At 39.2% G+C, this 18,182-nt stretch overlaps 1 protein-coding gene across 3 annotated transcripts in view; it reads right to left on the bottom strand.

Annotated features, from left to right (window-relative positions):
• The window catches only part of RIMBP2 (RIMS binding protein 2), a 162,487-nt gene that overhangs the window by 51,723 nt on the left and 92,582 nt on the right, over positions 1-18,182 (bottom strand). For all 3 annotated transcript variants that reach the window (XR_008822502.1, XM_056342805.1, XM_056342813.1), the window contains exons 6-8: positions 11,865-11,987; positions 5,158-5,262; positions 247-297 (exon numbers count right to left, since the gene is read on the bottom strand). Coding sequence is in view for 2 of the 3 variants with exons in the window: in XM_056342805.1 (XP_056198780.1) it covers positions 247-297; positions 5,158-5,262; positions 11,865-11,987 (279 nt within the window). In the remaining variant the exon portion in view is untranslated. The remainder of the gene's footprint in view (positions 1-246; positions 298-5,157; positions 5,263-11,864; positions 11,988-18,182) is intronic.

Here is an 18,182-nt window from a genome sequence, read left to right as displayed (position 1 = left end):
TATCGAAATTTGCATTCTATACAAAGAGAAACTGAGGTATACACATCACTTCCAACAGACCAGCTTAATGCACTGCTGACTGAATTACAATCTTTAAAGGATGCAATTACATTAGAAGAAGAAAAAAACCCACCTTATTTGCCTACATATTACTTGAAACTTTCAAAAGTAATCATACTGCAAAGTTGTATCACCTTCAGAATGGAACTTCCACAAGAAAAGGTAACACAAAGGGTATGTACTTACCTCTAGCAACTGAACTGCTCCTTCATGTTCCTTCTTAGCTTCAACCTGAGCCTTGTTTTTATAGTAAAAAGAAGAGAGAAGAGAGAGAAAAATCAGTTACTCCTGGCACACATAGTGTGCTTTAACCACCCAATGTATCATACTGTATACTCAAATCCAAAGCCAATTAGTCTTGAAGGGATGGCTCCGCCAATATTATTATAGTGCTTTAGTTCCAAGCCACTGAAATAACTGCTTATTTTTAGGAGATTGAATCGCAGTGAAGCTTAATAGCATTGGTATTTTTTTGGACCAAGACAAGTATGCTCAACATACTGCAAGAACGCATCAGAAGTATCTCTGAAACCCTTAATTTAAAAACTGAAAAATGAGCTTGTTATTCTACATTGCAGAAGGTTCATACTGTAGAAATCTACCATACCAGCTAGGAGGAAGCAACATAAAAATTAAGCTCATTCTTTACATGCAGCAACAGTATGTATCTTCTAGGTAAAGAGCTCATAAAACACTTCAAGGCAGCCACAAGAAAGGTTGTCTGTAAACAAGAGTGCAACATTTTGGGTCCAATCAGCTGAGTCAAAGAAGAAAAGAAGGAATCAATGAGAGCAGAAAAGTGTATTCATGTAGCTCAGAAATTCAGTTATCAAATTTTGATCAGGCAATAGCACTTTGCGTTACCCTCACATTTAATTTCCATTTCAGTTTTCACCATCTTCTTTATTGAAGCTTGCCCAAGATAAGCAAACTTTTTATTAACCATTGTATCAGGCTGATAGCAGCAAGATGCACGAGCTTTGCCTGTTAGCTCCTTATTACCGTAACCAAAAGACCCCATTCTGCACATTCCTCAAAGAAAAGCCCTAAACCCTTCCAGTTTAGCAGAGGGCAACAGCCCACAAACTTTCTAATTTAATGGGCCAGATACTCCCCTGATGCACGCTGACTCAGCTATATTAACTTAATTTTCCTCATCTATGAGGGCTATCCTACCCTGTTACTGGTTTCGATGGAAGCTGGGTCACACCATAAAGTTGCAACCAAAACCATAATATACAAACTGCACTTCACAGTCACACATGGTAATAAAGCCTCCTTTTGTCTTACAAGCACAGTCATATTTCTTCCTGAATTACAGTTACAAGTCTTCTTGCTAGTACCTGATAAAAATACTGGCTCCAGGAGCATCAGCAAGCATATGATGACAGGTTATACAACCATCATTACAAGTTTAATAAAATCTACCCAGAATATGAGTTCTTGATAAAAGATGAGTAAACCTGCATCAATATCTATCTCTCTTTTACATTGAACTGTCTTGTATTAAGGTTTTCTTGAAGAAAAAGACCATGTGATTCCCCATCAATGCAAAACTTTGCTGAACAATATTATATTCTTCCTTTCAGGCTGAAAATCTGATCAGTCTGTACATATATTAATAACACAATGAATTTTTATTTATAATATCAAAATGTGACAGCAAATGCATCAGACTGTACCAGTAACTTGTTTTGAAGTACATGTTTCTGTTGTTCATCAACATCTTTATGACAGTAACAAGATAGGCTGTGAAATGTCATCCTGTTACTGCCTGGAGTTACTCTTTTCATTTCACAGTACTTTTTCAAGTAATTAGATGACTGCAATAAAAAAAGGAAGAAAGACTTCAACATACGTGCTAGGTCAGCTCTAGATGAAATGTGAGCCAACAATTCCTGTTTAATGATGGAAGAAAAGTATTACAGGTAACAGATTTATTTAAATTATTCTTCTGACAATATACACTGCATTATAACGTTGAAAAGGAGGTATGCTGGACACCAGCAATCTAGAAGCTACAACAGAACAACTTAATCTGGCCTCATCTCCTCTACTTTGCCCTTACCCAAGCTATCTGTGGTTCTTTAGGCATCTCTCTACAAGGTAGAACAGACAAGGTACAGACATCCTCCCAAAATGTTTCAGTGTTTTGAATACTTTCCCTCTTCTACCCATAGTGTACTAATTCAGTCTTCATTTTTATTTTATAGCATTAATAATGGCATTACAAATCTCAATCAAACTGGAATCCCAACATGATACAATGGAAAACAATCTGAGACTGGACAGGATGAAAATCAAAAGTTAAAAAATAAAAAAAGCGCCCTTTTTCTTTTTGAGTGGTTATCTAGAATGAGTATCACATGCAGATTTTGTCAAGAGATGTGATGGGCAGAATGCTCATTTAAGTTGTCAGAGATCCTTATCATGAAAGGCAATAATAATTTCAAAATACACAATAGCAACTTAATCACATAATTAGATGTTCAGGGTGAAAATGAGTCTCTGTGCAAAGTCCCTGGAGAAGTATTTCAGACTAACGAATGAAACCAGTGAGAAGGATTAATTATTTCTAAGTAATGCACAGATTAATTGTTACGGTGGATCTTAGTACAGGAATTATGAGCTAAAATTCTAGCAGAACTCAGTGGTAAGTTATTATTAGATAGTAATTTTTAACATAAATGATGTATTCCATGCTACTTCAGGTCCACTGAATATGTATTTAATCACTGGCTACACAGATGCTGAGCTAGTTGCATTGTGTAAAATACCAAATACAATACAACCTTGTTTGTGCTTGAAGTCTATCACGTTATAGCTTAGCACAAATGACTGGAGAAAACAGTATTACAGAGATGTGTCTCCTGTTCCCAATCTGTAACAAAAAGACCCATGTAATGTGGATTTTTTAGATGACTGTAATAAAAATTATAATCATGAAAAGCTGTACCTTTCTTTGGTTTCTTTGCTTTGCCAAGAAATTTAAGTCCAAAATTTATGTGGACGTTCAAATAATAACAGCTGAATATAAATAGAAATGGCATTTTGAAATATGCCTAAAAAGATTCTGAAAGGCTAAAAGAAAATTAACTGGAAGATCTTATTTGGTCAAGAGTTTTCTATATCAAGCAAACTATATTAGATACATCTTTTTATTCAGCTAAGAATGTCCCTCCACGCCAATTCTCTACCAAATTATCATTAGCATTATTATTTCCATGTTTTGATCTAGTCAAGCAAATGGAAAACATTAGTATTGACAAAATTGCAGCTTTGGTAAGATTGAAACTCAATACCATGTTTTTTATATTACAGTGAATACTGAAAAGTTGCAGTCTGAATGAAAGATGTCTTAAAGTGATTTGTGAAGCAGAGAATGAGATTGGTAATGAGGTACTTAAACAACTGTTTATTGTGGTGGGCTGACCCTGGCTGGAGTCCAGGTGCCCACCAAAGCCGCTCTGTCACTCTCCTCCTCAGCTGGACAGGGGAGAGAATACAACAAAAGGCTTGTGGGTTGGTATAAAGACAGTGAGAGATCACTCACCAATTACTGCCACAGGCAGAACAGCCTCTACTAGGGGAAATTAGTTTAATCTATTACCAATCAAATTAGCATAGGATTATGAGAAATAAAATCCAATCTTAAAACACCTCTGCCTCTCCACCCCACCCTTCTTCCCCAGCTCAGCTTCACTCCTGAATCCTCTACCTCCTTCCCAGAGCGGTGCAGGGGGACTGGGAATGGGAACTGTAGTCAGTTCATCACATGTTGTCTCTGCCACGCCTTCCTCCTCAGAGGGAGGACTCCTCACACTCCTCCCTGCTGTGGGTCCCTCCCACAGGAGACAGTCCTCCACAGACTGGTCCAGCACAGGTCCTTCCCCCAGGCTGCAGTTCTTCACTAACCACTCCACAGTGGGTCCCTCCCACAGGGTGCAGCCCTTCACGAACTGCTCCAGTGTGGGTCCCCGCAGGGTCCCCAGCCCTGCCTCCTCTCCACGGGGCCACAGGTTCTGCCAGGAGCTGTTCCAGCACAGACTGCCCACAGGTCACAGCCCCCTTCAGGCACCCTCTGCTCTTGTGCGGGGCCCTCCCCAGGCTGTGGGTGGGGGTCTGCTCCCCTGTGGGCTCCATTGGCTCGGGGGACAGCCTGCCTCACCATGGTCTTCATCATGGGCTGCAGGGGAATCTCTGCTCTTGGTGCCTGGAGCCCCTCCTCCAGTCCTCGAGCACTGATCTGGGTGTCTGCAGAGCTGTTCCTCTATTCTCATTCCTCTCTCCAGCTACAGGCTCTCATGCAGTTTTTTTTCCCCCTTCTTAAGTATGTTACCCTAGGGGCTCTACCACTGTTGCTGATGGGCTTGGCCTTGCCCAGCAGTCAGCTGGCATTTGGCTCCATCAGACACAGAGGAATCTTCTAGCAGCTCCTCACAGAAGCCACCCCTATAGCACACACCCCCCCCCACCAAAACCTGGCAACACAAACCCAATGCATTTATGAAAAAGAAGATCAACTGTGCTGTGTAAGTATCTTGACAAGGACTTACTTTTATCTAATTTAGTGGAGAAAAGTAGTAAGAATTGCCAGCATCTAGAAGAGGAAGCCAAATAAATCGTAACAAAACATCAGCACGTCAATGAGAATGATTAAGTTCCAGCAAAGTGACAAGGAAATGGTAGATTCCCCGTATTGTGGATATCATAAAATTAAGAGCGGGTTCCTTCCTGACACTTGAGGAATGCACAAATATTCCTGAGCCCAATATAGAGGGAAGCAATGGAAATACAAAGGAAATACATGTATTAGTATTGCTTTTCTCCCTCTTGGGAAATATAAGGACTTACGTATACTAGTCAGGTTAATCTTCACTAGCATAAACATTTATGAATCATTTAGTACAGTCATGTAAATCCAACAGTAAATATCCACTTGTTACAACTGCATCAGCAATCATGCAGAACAATCCAAAATGGGAACCAGTTTGGCGGCTGTGGTTTAAGTTCCTTCAAACCAGGAGATCTGTTTCATGACCTGTGCTCTGTCACTGCAATTTGCTGTTTCACCTGACTTACCCTTTCTCCACTTACCTTCTGCAGGAGTTCAATTTCTTGCTGTTTGGCGTTGAGAACAGCCAAGGCTTGCTCATGCTCCAACTCCAGCTGTTGCCGCCGTTCAGCAGCCTCTCGCATATGCTGTATCAAAGGAAGCAGAAAAATATCAGGAGACTTTAACATATCCGACCTGCAGCCAAACATGCTGCCATTCCCAGGCATGCAGATGTTCATCTCAACATAAAAGCTATCCGGTATCACTGATAGGCAAGCAGGAAACTGGATAGGATTTTAATTCAGTCGGTACTTAAAGAGGCATATTGCCAATGTTAAACAGGCATTTTGACAGCAAACTCTTTTGGGAGATATAAGTCTTGTCATTGACAGCAATGTGGCCTCTGTGATGCACAAGTGAACAGTACCCATTTTATCCATCAGGCACACATTTATATATGGCATTGTGATGAAAAATGAAAGCTTGGAAAATAATTAGATTGACAATTCCCTAAAAGCCTCTTTATCTAGGATACAGTTTTGTGATTTGTTTTGCAAATAATAACCCAAAAGAAATAGCTTACCTTTGCTAATCTCTGCCTATTTATAGCAAATTAGACAAAGCAAAACTCACATAGGTGGATTTGGACAAAAGTGACTATACAGTACTCAGAAACAACTTTTAAAGCACAGTTGCTACTAATGATGCAAAGCATTATGAGAAAGGTTCTTGGGAAGAGCACAAGCTGAACAATGTCAAGATACCATTTGAAGATAGGAATCTTTTTCATTACAGGTTAGTATTCTTCTCCCAGTATCATTATAACTTTCAAACATTCGGTTAATAAATGGGAGTTAAGAAAGATCTCTTTATAGATTCTGATCACTTCTCCGCTGAAAATGTTATTAAAAGATTTTTATTTCCCAAATTACATATTACTCCCATAATATCCTCAGAGCAGAGACACAATGTCTTATCTGCAGCACCATGAGTTATTACACTCAAACCTATCAGGAACTGACACTTGGGAACACAAATGAGTGGCTAAAATTGACGAGAACAGCCCAAAATATCTTATTGTGTACGCGAGAAAATTTTATCAAGTGTATTCCTAACCTTCAGTGAGCTGTTGCTCTCTGCTGAGTGTTACCCATAAGAAAGAGGGACAGCACAGTGAGGCTGACTTCTTTTAATCTGGATACATTTGCAAAGGGAGAAGAAATCTCTCCAATACTGTATTTGGCCTCTGCTAGGCATTTATTTATTTTCACTTGATGTGTTGACTAAAAACAACAAAAATCATCAAAGATTTTTCCAGTTCATCAGTTTTGACTCTCAACTATGGCTTGTTTTCTAGGAGTTTTGTGAGGATTCAGTATTTTGACTGTAAACGTTTCTGAACTGTGCATTTTGTACAAATGTTAAATGGATCTGTTAATGGTTAATATCTATTCTCAGTATTTAATAATGACCAAAAATAATGGTCCTGATTCTCATCTCATCTGAATGAACATAACCTATTTTCTACCTAGCATTACTCATGACTTAAACTAGCATGAACCTACATTTACTGAGCTCAGCAGCTTCCATCAAGTCTTATGTAAAACTTGACACTGATAGAGCATCAGCACATTTCTTATATTCAAGAAATGGTGAGGCAGTCAGGTCATTCTCACACCTTTAATTAAAACCTTTAATTACCAAAAAAAGAACAAAAGTCTCACCTCACTCTCTCAAGGCTTTGCATCAGATTTGGCACAGCATATTTTGATACTGTTAAGTTCTTACTACTTTTAAAAAATTACTACAGAACATTTCTAGTCCTTTGCAAAAACCTATAAATAACTAATACTGTGACCATACAGTGAATCTATAAAATGTAATTAAGAAACAGACTGTGATACATGATCTGTGATTCTTCCCAGCTTTTAATTTTTCTGTTTCCTAAAACACATATTTAATGACCTACAGTTCACTGATTTTAAGGTCAGAAAAGACCATTTGATCATCTAAGCTAATTTAAAAGTACTCTCAGTCATTTCAGTATTGTCACAGTCTACTTAGTATTTAAAACAGCAAGGATCTCTTCACCCCAGCATCTGTTCCTGCCCTGGCAGAGCAATTAAATCTCCCTCAAACCAGAAGCGATTCCTTCCCCTCCCACTCTGCTCACACATTGGTTATGTCTGCAAATCTGTTTTGTGCTTCCTATTGGCACATCAGCTGCTGTGATTTCTTCCTCCAAGCCTTGGAGGAATAGGTTAGGGCAGTGGAGAAGGACTGCATAGATCACTAGAAGAACAACAGGGAGAAAGCCCTGAGCTGCTGAATTCTTTCTGCATCTTCCTTCAGGACTGACTTCCACAATGATGACTTTGCCATGGTTTGCATAGGTGGTGGCAATCCATTTGTCCATGTTATTGCTGTCCTTAATGTGAGGCAGGTTAGAACTTTCTAAACACATACATTTGCATTTCCCTTTTTGCACCCTTTCTAGAGGTCCTAATAATGTTACTGTAACATCAGAAAGCAAATCCACATTTAAAGGACATAGAAAAAATACTGTAAGGGCTTCACATCTCAGAACAATTGGCAAATAATGCTCTGTTCTTCAAAGAACAAGTGAAGAAGGAACTGTTACAGCCTATCTTTCAGATCAAGGCAAGAATCCTGCTACACAGCAGAGAATGAACTGGGGACACCGTGCATATCTCTGTTTCCTTTCAAACTAGAGCTAGACAGCTGTGTAGTATAAACTGTTCCTGAAAGAGCATTTACAGGACCTGCTCAAACAGTTCCTGTTTTTCCAGCTTCCTATTGGGCAGCAGGGGGATTTGACAATGAATAGTCCATCCTAGATGCAACTGTTTCAGTGGTTGCACTGTATTACCTACAGCTGCGAACAAAACGAAACCTATTCCTTCCTATAGCAGTGACTTTTACAGTTCTAAAACATGCAACTAGCTAATGCTACAACAAACTCCAATGGCTTTCAAGTACTAAAGACTGGTTTATGAGACAGAACTCATAGGTGATGCTGAATAGGGAGCAAATCTAATTCTCACCCAAGTACTCTTATCAAAAGACTCACCATCTGCGCTCGCAGATGGGTGGGCACCATTACAGTGAAATGAATGGGGAAAGCTGGCTGAACACGTCAGAAAATCGGAACTATTCTATGTAAGAGGCACTGTGAAGATTCTCAGAAGTTAGCTAATTCGGCAATTCATTTTTCCCTTTCTCCTTTGTTGATAAATCCTGATTTTCTCAAAGGAGAAACTGAATTTCTCTTTTGATAGGGAAATGAGACTAAATATTTCTCAGAACTTTCCAATGGTTGGAAAGCTGCAAACCATTGTTTAAACTACTAGTCTCCGAGTATATGAGGACACGCATGAAATACAGAATTAACTGCATCTGCTTGGGCATAGTTTAGTGCTAAAAAAGAGATTTAGGATTTCAAGTCTGTTCAAGGTACTCTGCCAGCTCAGAAGGGTTCTGCTCAAGGGACAGAACTACTGAACATGAAGATCCAGGATCTCTATATCCAGCAGGCAATTTTTGTTTCAGTGAAGGAAAGTTTTTGAAGGAGTTCTTAAGCAGAACAGTGAGATTTACAGATTGTTTCTCCCACAGCCGTTAAAATATTATTGCAGTAGAAGTTAAGCAAAATCAGTCAATCAGATTCAGCTCCTCTACAGAAGAAATTTGGAGGAATCATTAAGTCAAATGTCAGTAGATAACCTAATTGAGGAGTGGAGAAATGTCCACTGTTTGCTACAGCCACAGAAGAATGTATGTTTTTTTAATTTGTTTTAGGAAAAGAAAACACAGTCCATCATTAGAGAACTTTCAAGTGTTCAAAAAAAATACAAGCCTAGCAAAATTAGTGTCTGTACATGGTACAAGGAATAAGTTTAATTGTTTATGAAAATGGGTTTTCTTAGCAGCATAGGAGTCCAGATAATAGTAATTCGTATTTTGATTTGATTAAATGAGAATTAATACCAATTTACTTAAGTGCAAAGTTTAATCCTCAGATGTTTTATGAGCCATGAATTTACAGTTCATTTATTTTCTAGACTTTTTTTCCTCCTAGCCTTCTACTATGTGCTCCTTGAAGAAGTGAATTTCTGCAGCTGTCATGCTGGAATCCCACACAGGATGGGCACAGGCAAGCCGTAGCTGTTAAAACAGCTTCTAGGTGTTGATCCTGCTTACTGTAGACACTAGCATATGGATTACAGTAAAAGAGCAAATTAGAGATAAATGTCTGTGGAACTGAGAGTTTTGCATTCCCCAGAAGAAAATGAAAGAAATAACAGAAAAAGTAAATTATCTTCCATTGCTAGAGAAAACATCCCTACTTATTCCTGGGGAAAGCTGTATTAGTCTAAAGACAGTTAACAGTGTATCACTCTTTCATTTAATTACACAGTTTAGTTTTCCTTTCCCAGTAGATGTATGTCTTATTTGCACATAATTCTAGCCTTATTCTATCAGTACTACCTATTGACTGGTAAATAGGACACTGATAATTCACTGCGCAACAATACCTCTAACAGTTAACTAACCTTGGCATTGCCTAGTATGTGATTTCAACAGCTCATGTTTCCAGAAGACGCTGGAATAAAGTCAGTTTACAGAGTAGTCAGCTTACTTCTGATAACTTCTTTAGAGGCTTAGCAAGAGGGACGTAACTTAGAACCACCTTTTATTTCCGTCTGTAGCTGGAAAACCTTCCCCTCACCTCTTGAGTGATATCAAACAAAGCTTGAGATAAAGTTTCAGCAACATATTACCAGTGCAACAACCCAAAAATAAAATCCCTCCTTCCCAAAATTCAGACAGATAGGTAGCTATTTTCACTATAATCACCTCCAACAGCCCAGATCTATTATGACGCACCCAAAAGCAAAACTATTTTTCCCCTTTTAGAGTGAGTCTGATGCAAGTCAGAGTCATTAAGAAATCAAATTTTAAAAAAGCAATTTACTTATGACAAGCATTGGCTGAAGCCTCCTAGCATTATTAAAACATTCTATGAAGAAAAGTCTTGCTTGACATTTAAGATCTCAGACCATTTATTTCCATCTTCACCTACTCCCAGAGCATCCATCTTTCCTTTACCAGCCACTTCAGTATTTTGACAAAAGGAAAACTTTGGGCCTGAGAAGATGAAAAAGAAGCAGCTCTTTGGCAGTCTGTCAAAAATGTTTCAGCACTGAATCAATGCTCCATTCTAACCAAACACATCCTGCATTTTTCTGAATGGTGTGAATTGCAGACACATGTTTACAAGTGTTTTCTCTCTCAAGAATTCTCACTGTAGTCCTCAGCAGTGCAGTTCCTCCACTGATGTAAACAGCTGTATAACTGCATGAATTCTTTCTTTCTTTCTTTCTCTGTGGCTTTTTTTGTTTGGTTTTGGATTTTTTTTTGTTTTTTGTTTGCTTTTTAAATAATCTTAGTTGCTTAACCCTCTTCAATGCATGTTTTGGTGGCAGTTTTCCACATTACAACTTCCATATTTTCTGCAACTAAGAAAACCTGGGAACAGTGGCCCATTCAAACCAGTTTGTTTTTCTACCACATCATATGCTTCCTCCCACTGGCTCCCTCTACCTCATCACACTGGATACCAGCTCATTTTCTGTAACTGACTTTTCAGACCCTTCTCCACTACTCCTGATCCAAATGTCAGGTTTGGATTATCAAGTTACTGACATCCATCTTTATTTAATCAATGAGATTCAGGAATCTGGCTGTTTCCTAGCAAAGCACTGTTTCCTTCCCACCACTAGAACATTTTTTGCTCTTTGTTTCAACATACACAAATTATTGCCTCCTTGAATTAACTGGTTAAGCAATAATCTCTTGGTTGATTCCATTTTCCAACTGAATTTTACTCTTACGTGACCCCATCATCTCAGCTAGATCTTCGCTCTGTTAGATCCATCTGGTGAATTCCACTATTCATAGAATTAGTTTGTCTCCTGGCACTACACACAATAACCAGGAATACAGAAGCATCTTCAACTACACAGTGAAACCTCTACAGAAGAATACATTTATGATTCAAAATGCATAATTTAATTTTTCCAAGTTGAAAAGGAAGCAGCAAATTGGTAACATGAAGCCAATTGTGTATCTACAAAAAAAGCACTGCTAGACACCAACGTACTAAGCTTCTCTAGAAGCATGTTAAAAGAAAGGTAGATACGTACCAGGCACTTAATTCTTTCTAAATAAGACCTCTTTAATGACAACAGCAGGTTTTGCAACCCTGTCCTGACAATGGGATGCATTCTGCACAGGCAATATGAGCTGGTACCAACAGCTTGTTTCACAAAGCCACAATAACATTTTGCATCAAGTTAGCTGGCAGGCATAGGTCTCTTAAAAGTAAACTATCTTGGCAGTTGTTCATATTTCCTTCATCAGCAGAGTCACTTCTCATTCATTTCTTCTCATCTTGACTTACATCCAATAGCTGTGTAGTGAAAACCTACATCCAATTACTTATGAAGTATCAGACAAAGATCTGTAAAAATGTCTCTCCTCTGACAGTTTGAGATCCCTTGCAGGTAGCCTACTGTACTCCATATGTTCTATCACAGATAATAGGGGCATTCAGTCCCCTAGTATGGAATGCACTTATTCTTCCGTGACTCATTGAATCAACATCAGGAATATTAAACAAGGAATAGAAGCACTGGATTGTTGGACTTTATGGCACTACACATACCTTTAGGACCTGCTCTAAGTTCTCCAGCTTGGCTTGGAGCTGGTGTTTTTTCTTTAGAGCCAAATCTCGTTCTTTGGTCACTCTGAGAAGGCTTTCTCTAAGATGGTCATAGTCTGATTTTACCTAGAAAAAAATTAAACATGATTATTGCCCCAACAGCTAATTAATGGAGAACTATATCTGACACAAACATTTCTGCATGTTAACATGGAAAAAGGGAAAAAAGTTCAAAGGAAATAGGAAAGAAGCATAAAAAAATGGAAAGGAATGTTCACTGAGGAAATTGTGTGTCTTGTGTACATAGAATCATAAATTCATAGTATCACCTAAGTGGGAAAGTCCTTTGAGATCAAGTCCAACCGTTAACCCAGCACTGCCAAGCCCACCACTAAACCACGTCCCTGAGTGCCACACCTACACATCTTTTAAGTAACCTCCAGGGATGGTGGTTCCACCACCTCCCTGGGCAGCCTGTTCCAATGCCTGACAACCTTCCTAATATCCAATCTAAACCTCCCTGGTGTAACTTGAGGCTTTTTCCTCTTGTCCTGTCACTTGTTATGTGGGAGAAGAGACCGACCCCCTCCTGTCTGCAGCCTCCTGTCAGGCAGCTGGAGAGAGCAGATAAGGCCTCCCCTGAGCCTCCTCCTCTCCAGCCTAAACACCCCTGGATCCATCAGCTGCTTCTCATCAGACTTGTGCTCCAGACGCTTCCCCAGGTCCATCCCCCTTGTCTGGACTCATCCAGCACCTCAACATCCCTCTTGAAGTGAGGGGCCCAAAACCGAACCCAGGATTTAAGGTGCAGACCCACCAGTGCCAAGCAGAAGGGGACGATCACTGCCCCAGTCCTGTTGGCCACACTATTTTGGACACAAGCCAGGATGCTGTTGGCCTCCTTGGCCACCTGGGCACACCGCTGGCTCACATTCAGCCGGCCCTCAACCAGCACACCCAGGCTCTTTTCAGCCGGGCAGCTTTCCAGCCACTCCATCCCAAGCCTGTAGTGTTGCATGGGGTTGTTGTGACCCAGGTGCAGGACCCAGCACGGAGCCCTGAACTTCATACAGTTGGCCTTGGCCCATCAGCCCAGCCTGACCACAATCCTCTGCAGAGCCTCCTCCCCTCCAGCAGATCAACACTCCCCACCAGCTTGGTGTCATCTGCAAACTGACTGAGGGTGCCCTCGAACCCCTTGTCCAGATCATAAACAGAACTGGCCCCAGCACCGAGCCCTGGGGAACACCACGTGTGCCCGGCCACCAGCGGGATGTAACTCCAGTCACCACCGCTCTTTGGGCTCGGCTGTCCAGCCAGCTTTTTAGTCAGCATACAGCACACCCATCACAGCCGCGAGCAGCCAGGTTCGCCGGGAGAATGCTGTGGGAGATGGTGCCAAAGGCTTTGCTAAGGTCCAGGTAGACATCATCCACAGCCTTTCCCTCATCCACTAGGTGGGTCATCTTCTCATAGAAGGAGGAACATGTATGAATGAAACATTTAAATGAAACATTTTTTTTCCCCACAAGGACCACAATCTGGCAACCAAACTGTAGTTATGCATATTTTATGCAAATTTAAATAAATATACTATATAATGCACAAAATAAATTACAACCAAACAATTCCTAATATTTCTGTATCTCAGAGGCATCAGACATGGGTGTGCTACGTAAAGGGGCAAAGTTCTAATATATATATGGAAATATAACTCACAAGTACATTTTTCAAGACTATTCCTTAGTGTAAACTGATTTCAGAACTTAGGTGATCAACCTATGCCAACATTTGAAATCAGTGTCTCTACAACTCAAAAATAGGTATTCTTCTGCAACGAAACCCTTGCTCTCCCTTAAAACATTTGCATACAGAAGGTTTTTAAAGGCTCAGATACTCACCAAGTAGGATTTGTTTTCCTGTTTAATTTACTTGGTGTGAGCTCAACCACTTCAGTATTGACTAAGTCTTTTTATACAGGATTTTGTGAATCATAAATGATAGCGACTACTTCATAAACACACACAGAGAATAAGAAAACACAATACTAAGCTACTTCATCCTGACACAGAAAAGTTCTGTCTTCAATTCAGATCAGCTGAAATTTTGATTTTTTATCTCTGATCATTTTATGACTTTATGTCCCCTATTGATGTACAACAATCAGATTGTTACAGCTTGTATCATATCAGAAACTGCATTTTTTTTTTACAATAAGAATGAAAACCCACCAGCAATGATCACCCAGGTAAAAAACATATGTAATGTTCACATACTATTTCCACTTCCCTGCAATGTTGATAGAAGGTAAGAAAGCAAAAGAAATAGCCATATTTTAGTGAACAGCATTCCAAGAAGCATCTGTTTTCCTTTGTTAACCACAACACAGCACAGAAGCATAAACAATGCTGACAGGATTACTGACTAAGGAAAGGCAAAGCACTACAAAGTATTGGGATAAGCATAGCCTTTAACCTTGGTGCAGCTCATGTTTCCTTCTAACCAGTTAAGGAAGTGACAAGTTCTTTTTTTCCACTTTAATTACTGTAATTTCTTGGTTTTTTTAAAGAACCAATGGCATTAAGCAGTATCTGACATGGATATCTCCCGGACATTTTCTAAAGTGATCTTTTAGAAACTGATTCAGCCTTTCTATTTGCCTTCTGGCTCCAGTTTGTTAACTTGCAAATTCTGCCATGGACCAAACAATCTAAATGGTCGCAGCCAGCCCTTGTATTCATCTCTGCAAGAGGGCTCTTTAGAGTGCAGTGGACTAGAAAAAAGAAAGAGGGAAATGGAATAAATCATGTTTTCCACAAGAATTGATGCAATTATTGCCAACCTCATGATTTTTTTTTCTGTGCACAGATTTTTCTTCTTCCTCATTTCTTCATAACTAAGGAAACTATTAAACAATGGATTTACAGACTCTATTAACTTCCTGCATCCTTTGTATTGTATTTCATTGCTCAGACCAGTCAGTGTTTATTGCTGAAGAATAATGGAGTGGAAAAAGGAAGCAATGAGGTATCACTATCAACAATGCAATTTTGTTATTGCCTGTGATTCTCTGTTCATTTACTGAGGATAAATGAAGTACCATATTTGGAACAAGTTTCAAGAATAGGTTAATTTTTCTCAGGCTTTAGTTTTCCCTGTCTCTAAAAACAATTGATACCAACTAACTACTTTTGTAAAGAATTTTCTAAAACTTACTAGTCATCATAGTCTGAATAATTTTGCGGACCTGGTGAGTGCAGCACCTTTCTGCCATGTGCTTTTCCCTGCTGGCAGTGAAAGAGCTATCAGAACAAAAGGTACCTATCAAGCTGTTAATGTAATTTTTGAAAGAGGTAAGTTAGAGACAGGTAGAACTGTAAATATTTTATACATGTCAGAACCTTTCATTTAGGATCTCAAAGTCCATATCTAAATTAAAGTTTAGGAATACAGAAATGGTTCTGATAATTTATCTTTTTCTTTTGGCAGATCAGCTTTCAAACAAAGTTCTGTGTACATCTTCATTTTGCAAGCTGGAAAGAACACAAGCAAAACTACCAAGCACCTTCCGATAATTACTCTTACTTCCAGCAACACTGATAACTTAGTCTTTCTACAGGGCATTCTTGCCAAGACTTTCTCCTCTAAAGGTTGTGTATCACACAGAATGCTGTGATACACCCATTTATATAACCCATAAGGCAGTATAAAACTTGACAAGTCTATAATTTGTTTTTTTGTTGTTTGTTTAGAAAATGTTTGTTCTTAAATGTGAATTTAATGCTGTTTGTTATCATAGGCTGTTTAAGAACATACGGGATATACATGAATCTGAATTACACACAGAACACATCAAAACATCAGTGTTCCCAGTGGCAAAACCAGTTGACTTAAATAGAGCGCCATCATAAACAGTTCTAATTTCATGACAGAAAGAGGGAACATTTTGATCTATGATGTTTATCTGTTTGATGCATCAACCAATTTTTCTTCCCATATCTTCAAACTTACTAAATGTGCTGTCATTTGAGTCAGTTATGAAGGCCAGAATATCACTAAGGTGTCTTCCACTACCTGAGCACTTAAAACAGAAACTAGTTATTGAAAAACAGCACGCCAGAACAAACCAGCAGTTTATTTCATTGGTGGGAAGCTCTATCAGCCTTATAACCCACCACCTGCCTTAATTCTAGACATTAAGAGACCTGCCAATTTCTCAAACAACGACATTGTTCAGAAAACATTATGAAGAAACTACCACGAAAATGGTATGATTTCATGTACTGTGGAAATAAATTCTGAACATATAAAGCCTGTTCTATTTTTACACAAAAACAGTAGCCCATATACATTCAGATGAGCAGGAAAACAAGTTAAAGCCCAGTGTCACAGCACTCCTAAGGGGACAAAATCTTTTCACAAGTACTCCATTCCAGGAATGCAAATTTGTTTCTCTTATGCAGAGTACTAAAACTGTATCAGGTAAATTATGTATAATTTCAGCTTTATTTTGTGGTTTTAAAAGTACTCAGCCTCGTACCTCCTCCCTTCTAGAGTCAAATTTCAGCAACTACATTGTGTAAAAATGAGCAGTAGTTTTATTTGTGCTACATAACAGAATGCACAAATATTCCTCCAGTCCCATTTGCTTAAAGTTGGCCTGTTTTTCAGGCCAGCTCTCAAGGGTGAAAAAGAATAAATTTTAGGCAGGTTTTCCCCTTCAGGGCTGAGCCCTATCTCTGTTAGAATTCTGCTCCAACCTCCACATCCAAAGTTGTATATTTTCACACTTTCTGAATAGTAAAAAAACAAACAGCAAACCCCAAGTAATTCCCTCAGAAAATCTGTTATGCAAGAAGGAAAACATAAGGTTTGTTAACATTCAGGGCATACTGCAAAGATTGCATATTGTTAAAATTGTTGAAAGTGAGAGGGTACACTTAATGCAAGTCTTTGATCTTACTGAGGCTATGATATTAAATTAGTAGTACAGGTATCCAGAACTGCTGCACTGTGCCTTTCACAGTACTTCCAAGTATTTGAAGAAACAAACCCCCATGTAAGTATGACAAATACTGACACTACAATAATAAAAGGTAATTTTATGACTAATTTAGTGACTGTCCTGTTTTTGGCTGGGATGCAGTTAATTTTCTTCTTAGTAGCTAGTACAGCGCTTTTTTTTTATGTAAGGACAATTTTGATAAGGCACTGATGGTTTTAGTTGTTTCTGGGTGATGTTTATACTAAGTCAAGGACTTTTCAGTTTCTTCGGCCCTGCCAGCCAGAGGGCTGGAGGGGCGCAAGAAATTGGGAGGGGACACAGCCAGGACAGGTAATCGGAACCAGCCAAAGAGGCATTCCATACCGTGGGATATCATGCTTGGTACAGAAACTGGGTGGGTTAGCTGGGGCCTGAGGATTGTTGCTCAGGGACTGGCTGGGCATCGGTCAGCAGGTGGTGAGCAGTTGTACTGTGCATCACTTGTTTTCCTTTCTCCCTTTCCCTTTGGATTTTATCCTTTTCCTCATTACATCTGTTATTGTTATTATTACTGTTCTTTCCTTTTTATTCTGTTTGAATTATTACATTGTTCTTGCCTCAACCCTTGAGTTTTACATTCCTTTCTGATTCTCCTCCCTATCCCTCTGGGTTGGGGGGAGTGAGCAAGCAGCTACGTGGTGCTTGGTTGCCAGCCAGGGTTAAAACATGACAGTGCCTAATGTGTCAAAGGTTGATATTTTACCTTTATATTATAAATTGCTTTTACTAGGTTTTGCAATGTACCTCAAGCTCTTCACTATAGTAAGAGAAAAACATTACCTGTAATAAAGCATTATTTACTGCATGGTTCTTCACTTTCTGATAGCAAGAAGGCTAACACTTTTAGCGTCACCAGTATACTCAATCTTCACTGCATTAATGTTGCATGCTATTCCTGTGTCAGCTAGAATATAAAACTGCCCAAGCAAGACTTTATGTGCCTCATCAAGTAAAGAGCAAAACAAAAATAAAGAGAAAAGAAAAACATTAGGAAAGGGAGCAATTCTAGACAGATGGATTAATAAAATTAAGTAATGCTATGATACACACGGCTTCCTCCTATCATGAAGTATTCTCACACTGTCTTTTTATATTGCAACAATTTAAATGCTTCAGCAACAGGAAATTTCAGGTCTGCTTCAATACCAGGTGCTACACACAAAGTGTAGAGAACATGCATAGCCATCTATGAATTTTAGTAATTCTTATTGTCTCAAGGACTTAATCAGACCTCCTTTGCTTTGGAAATTCAGCAGTGAACTACTCTGTAAACATGA

Source organism: Falco biarmicus, chromosome 1 (genome assembly GCF_023638135.1).
Source record: "Falco biarmicus isolate bFalBia1 chromosome 1, bFalBia1.pri, whole genome shotgun sequence".
NCBI classification, from domain to species: Eukaryota; Metazoa; Chordata; class Aves; order Falconiformes; family Falconidae; genus Falco; species Falco biarmicus.
This window is presented reverse-complemented; position numbering and strand designations above follow the sequence as displayed.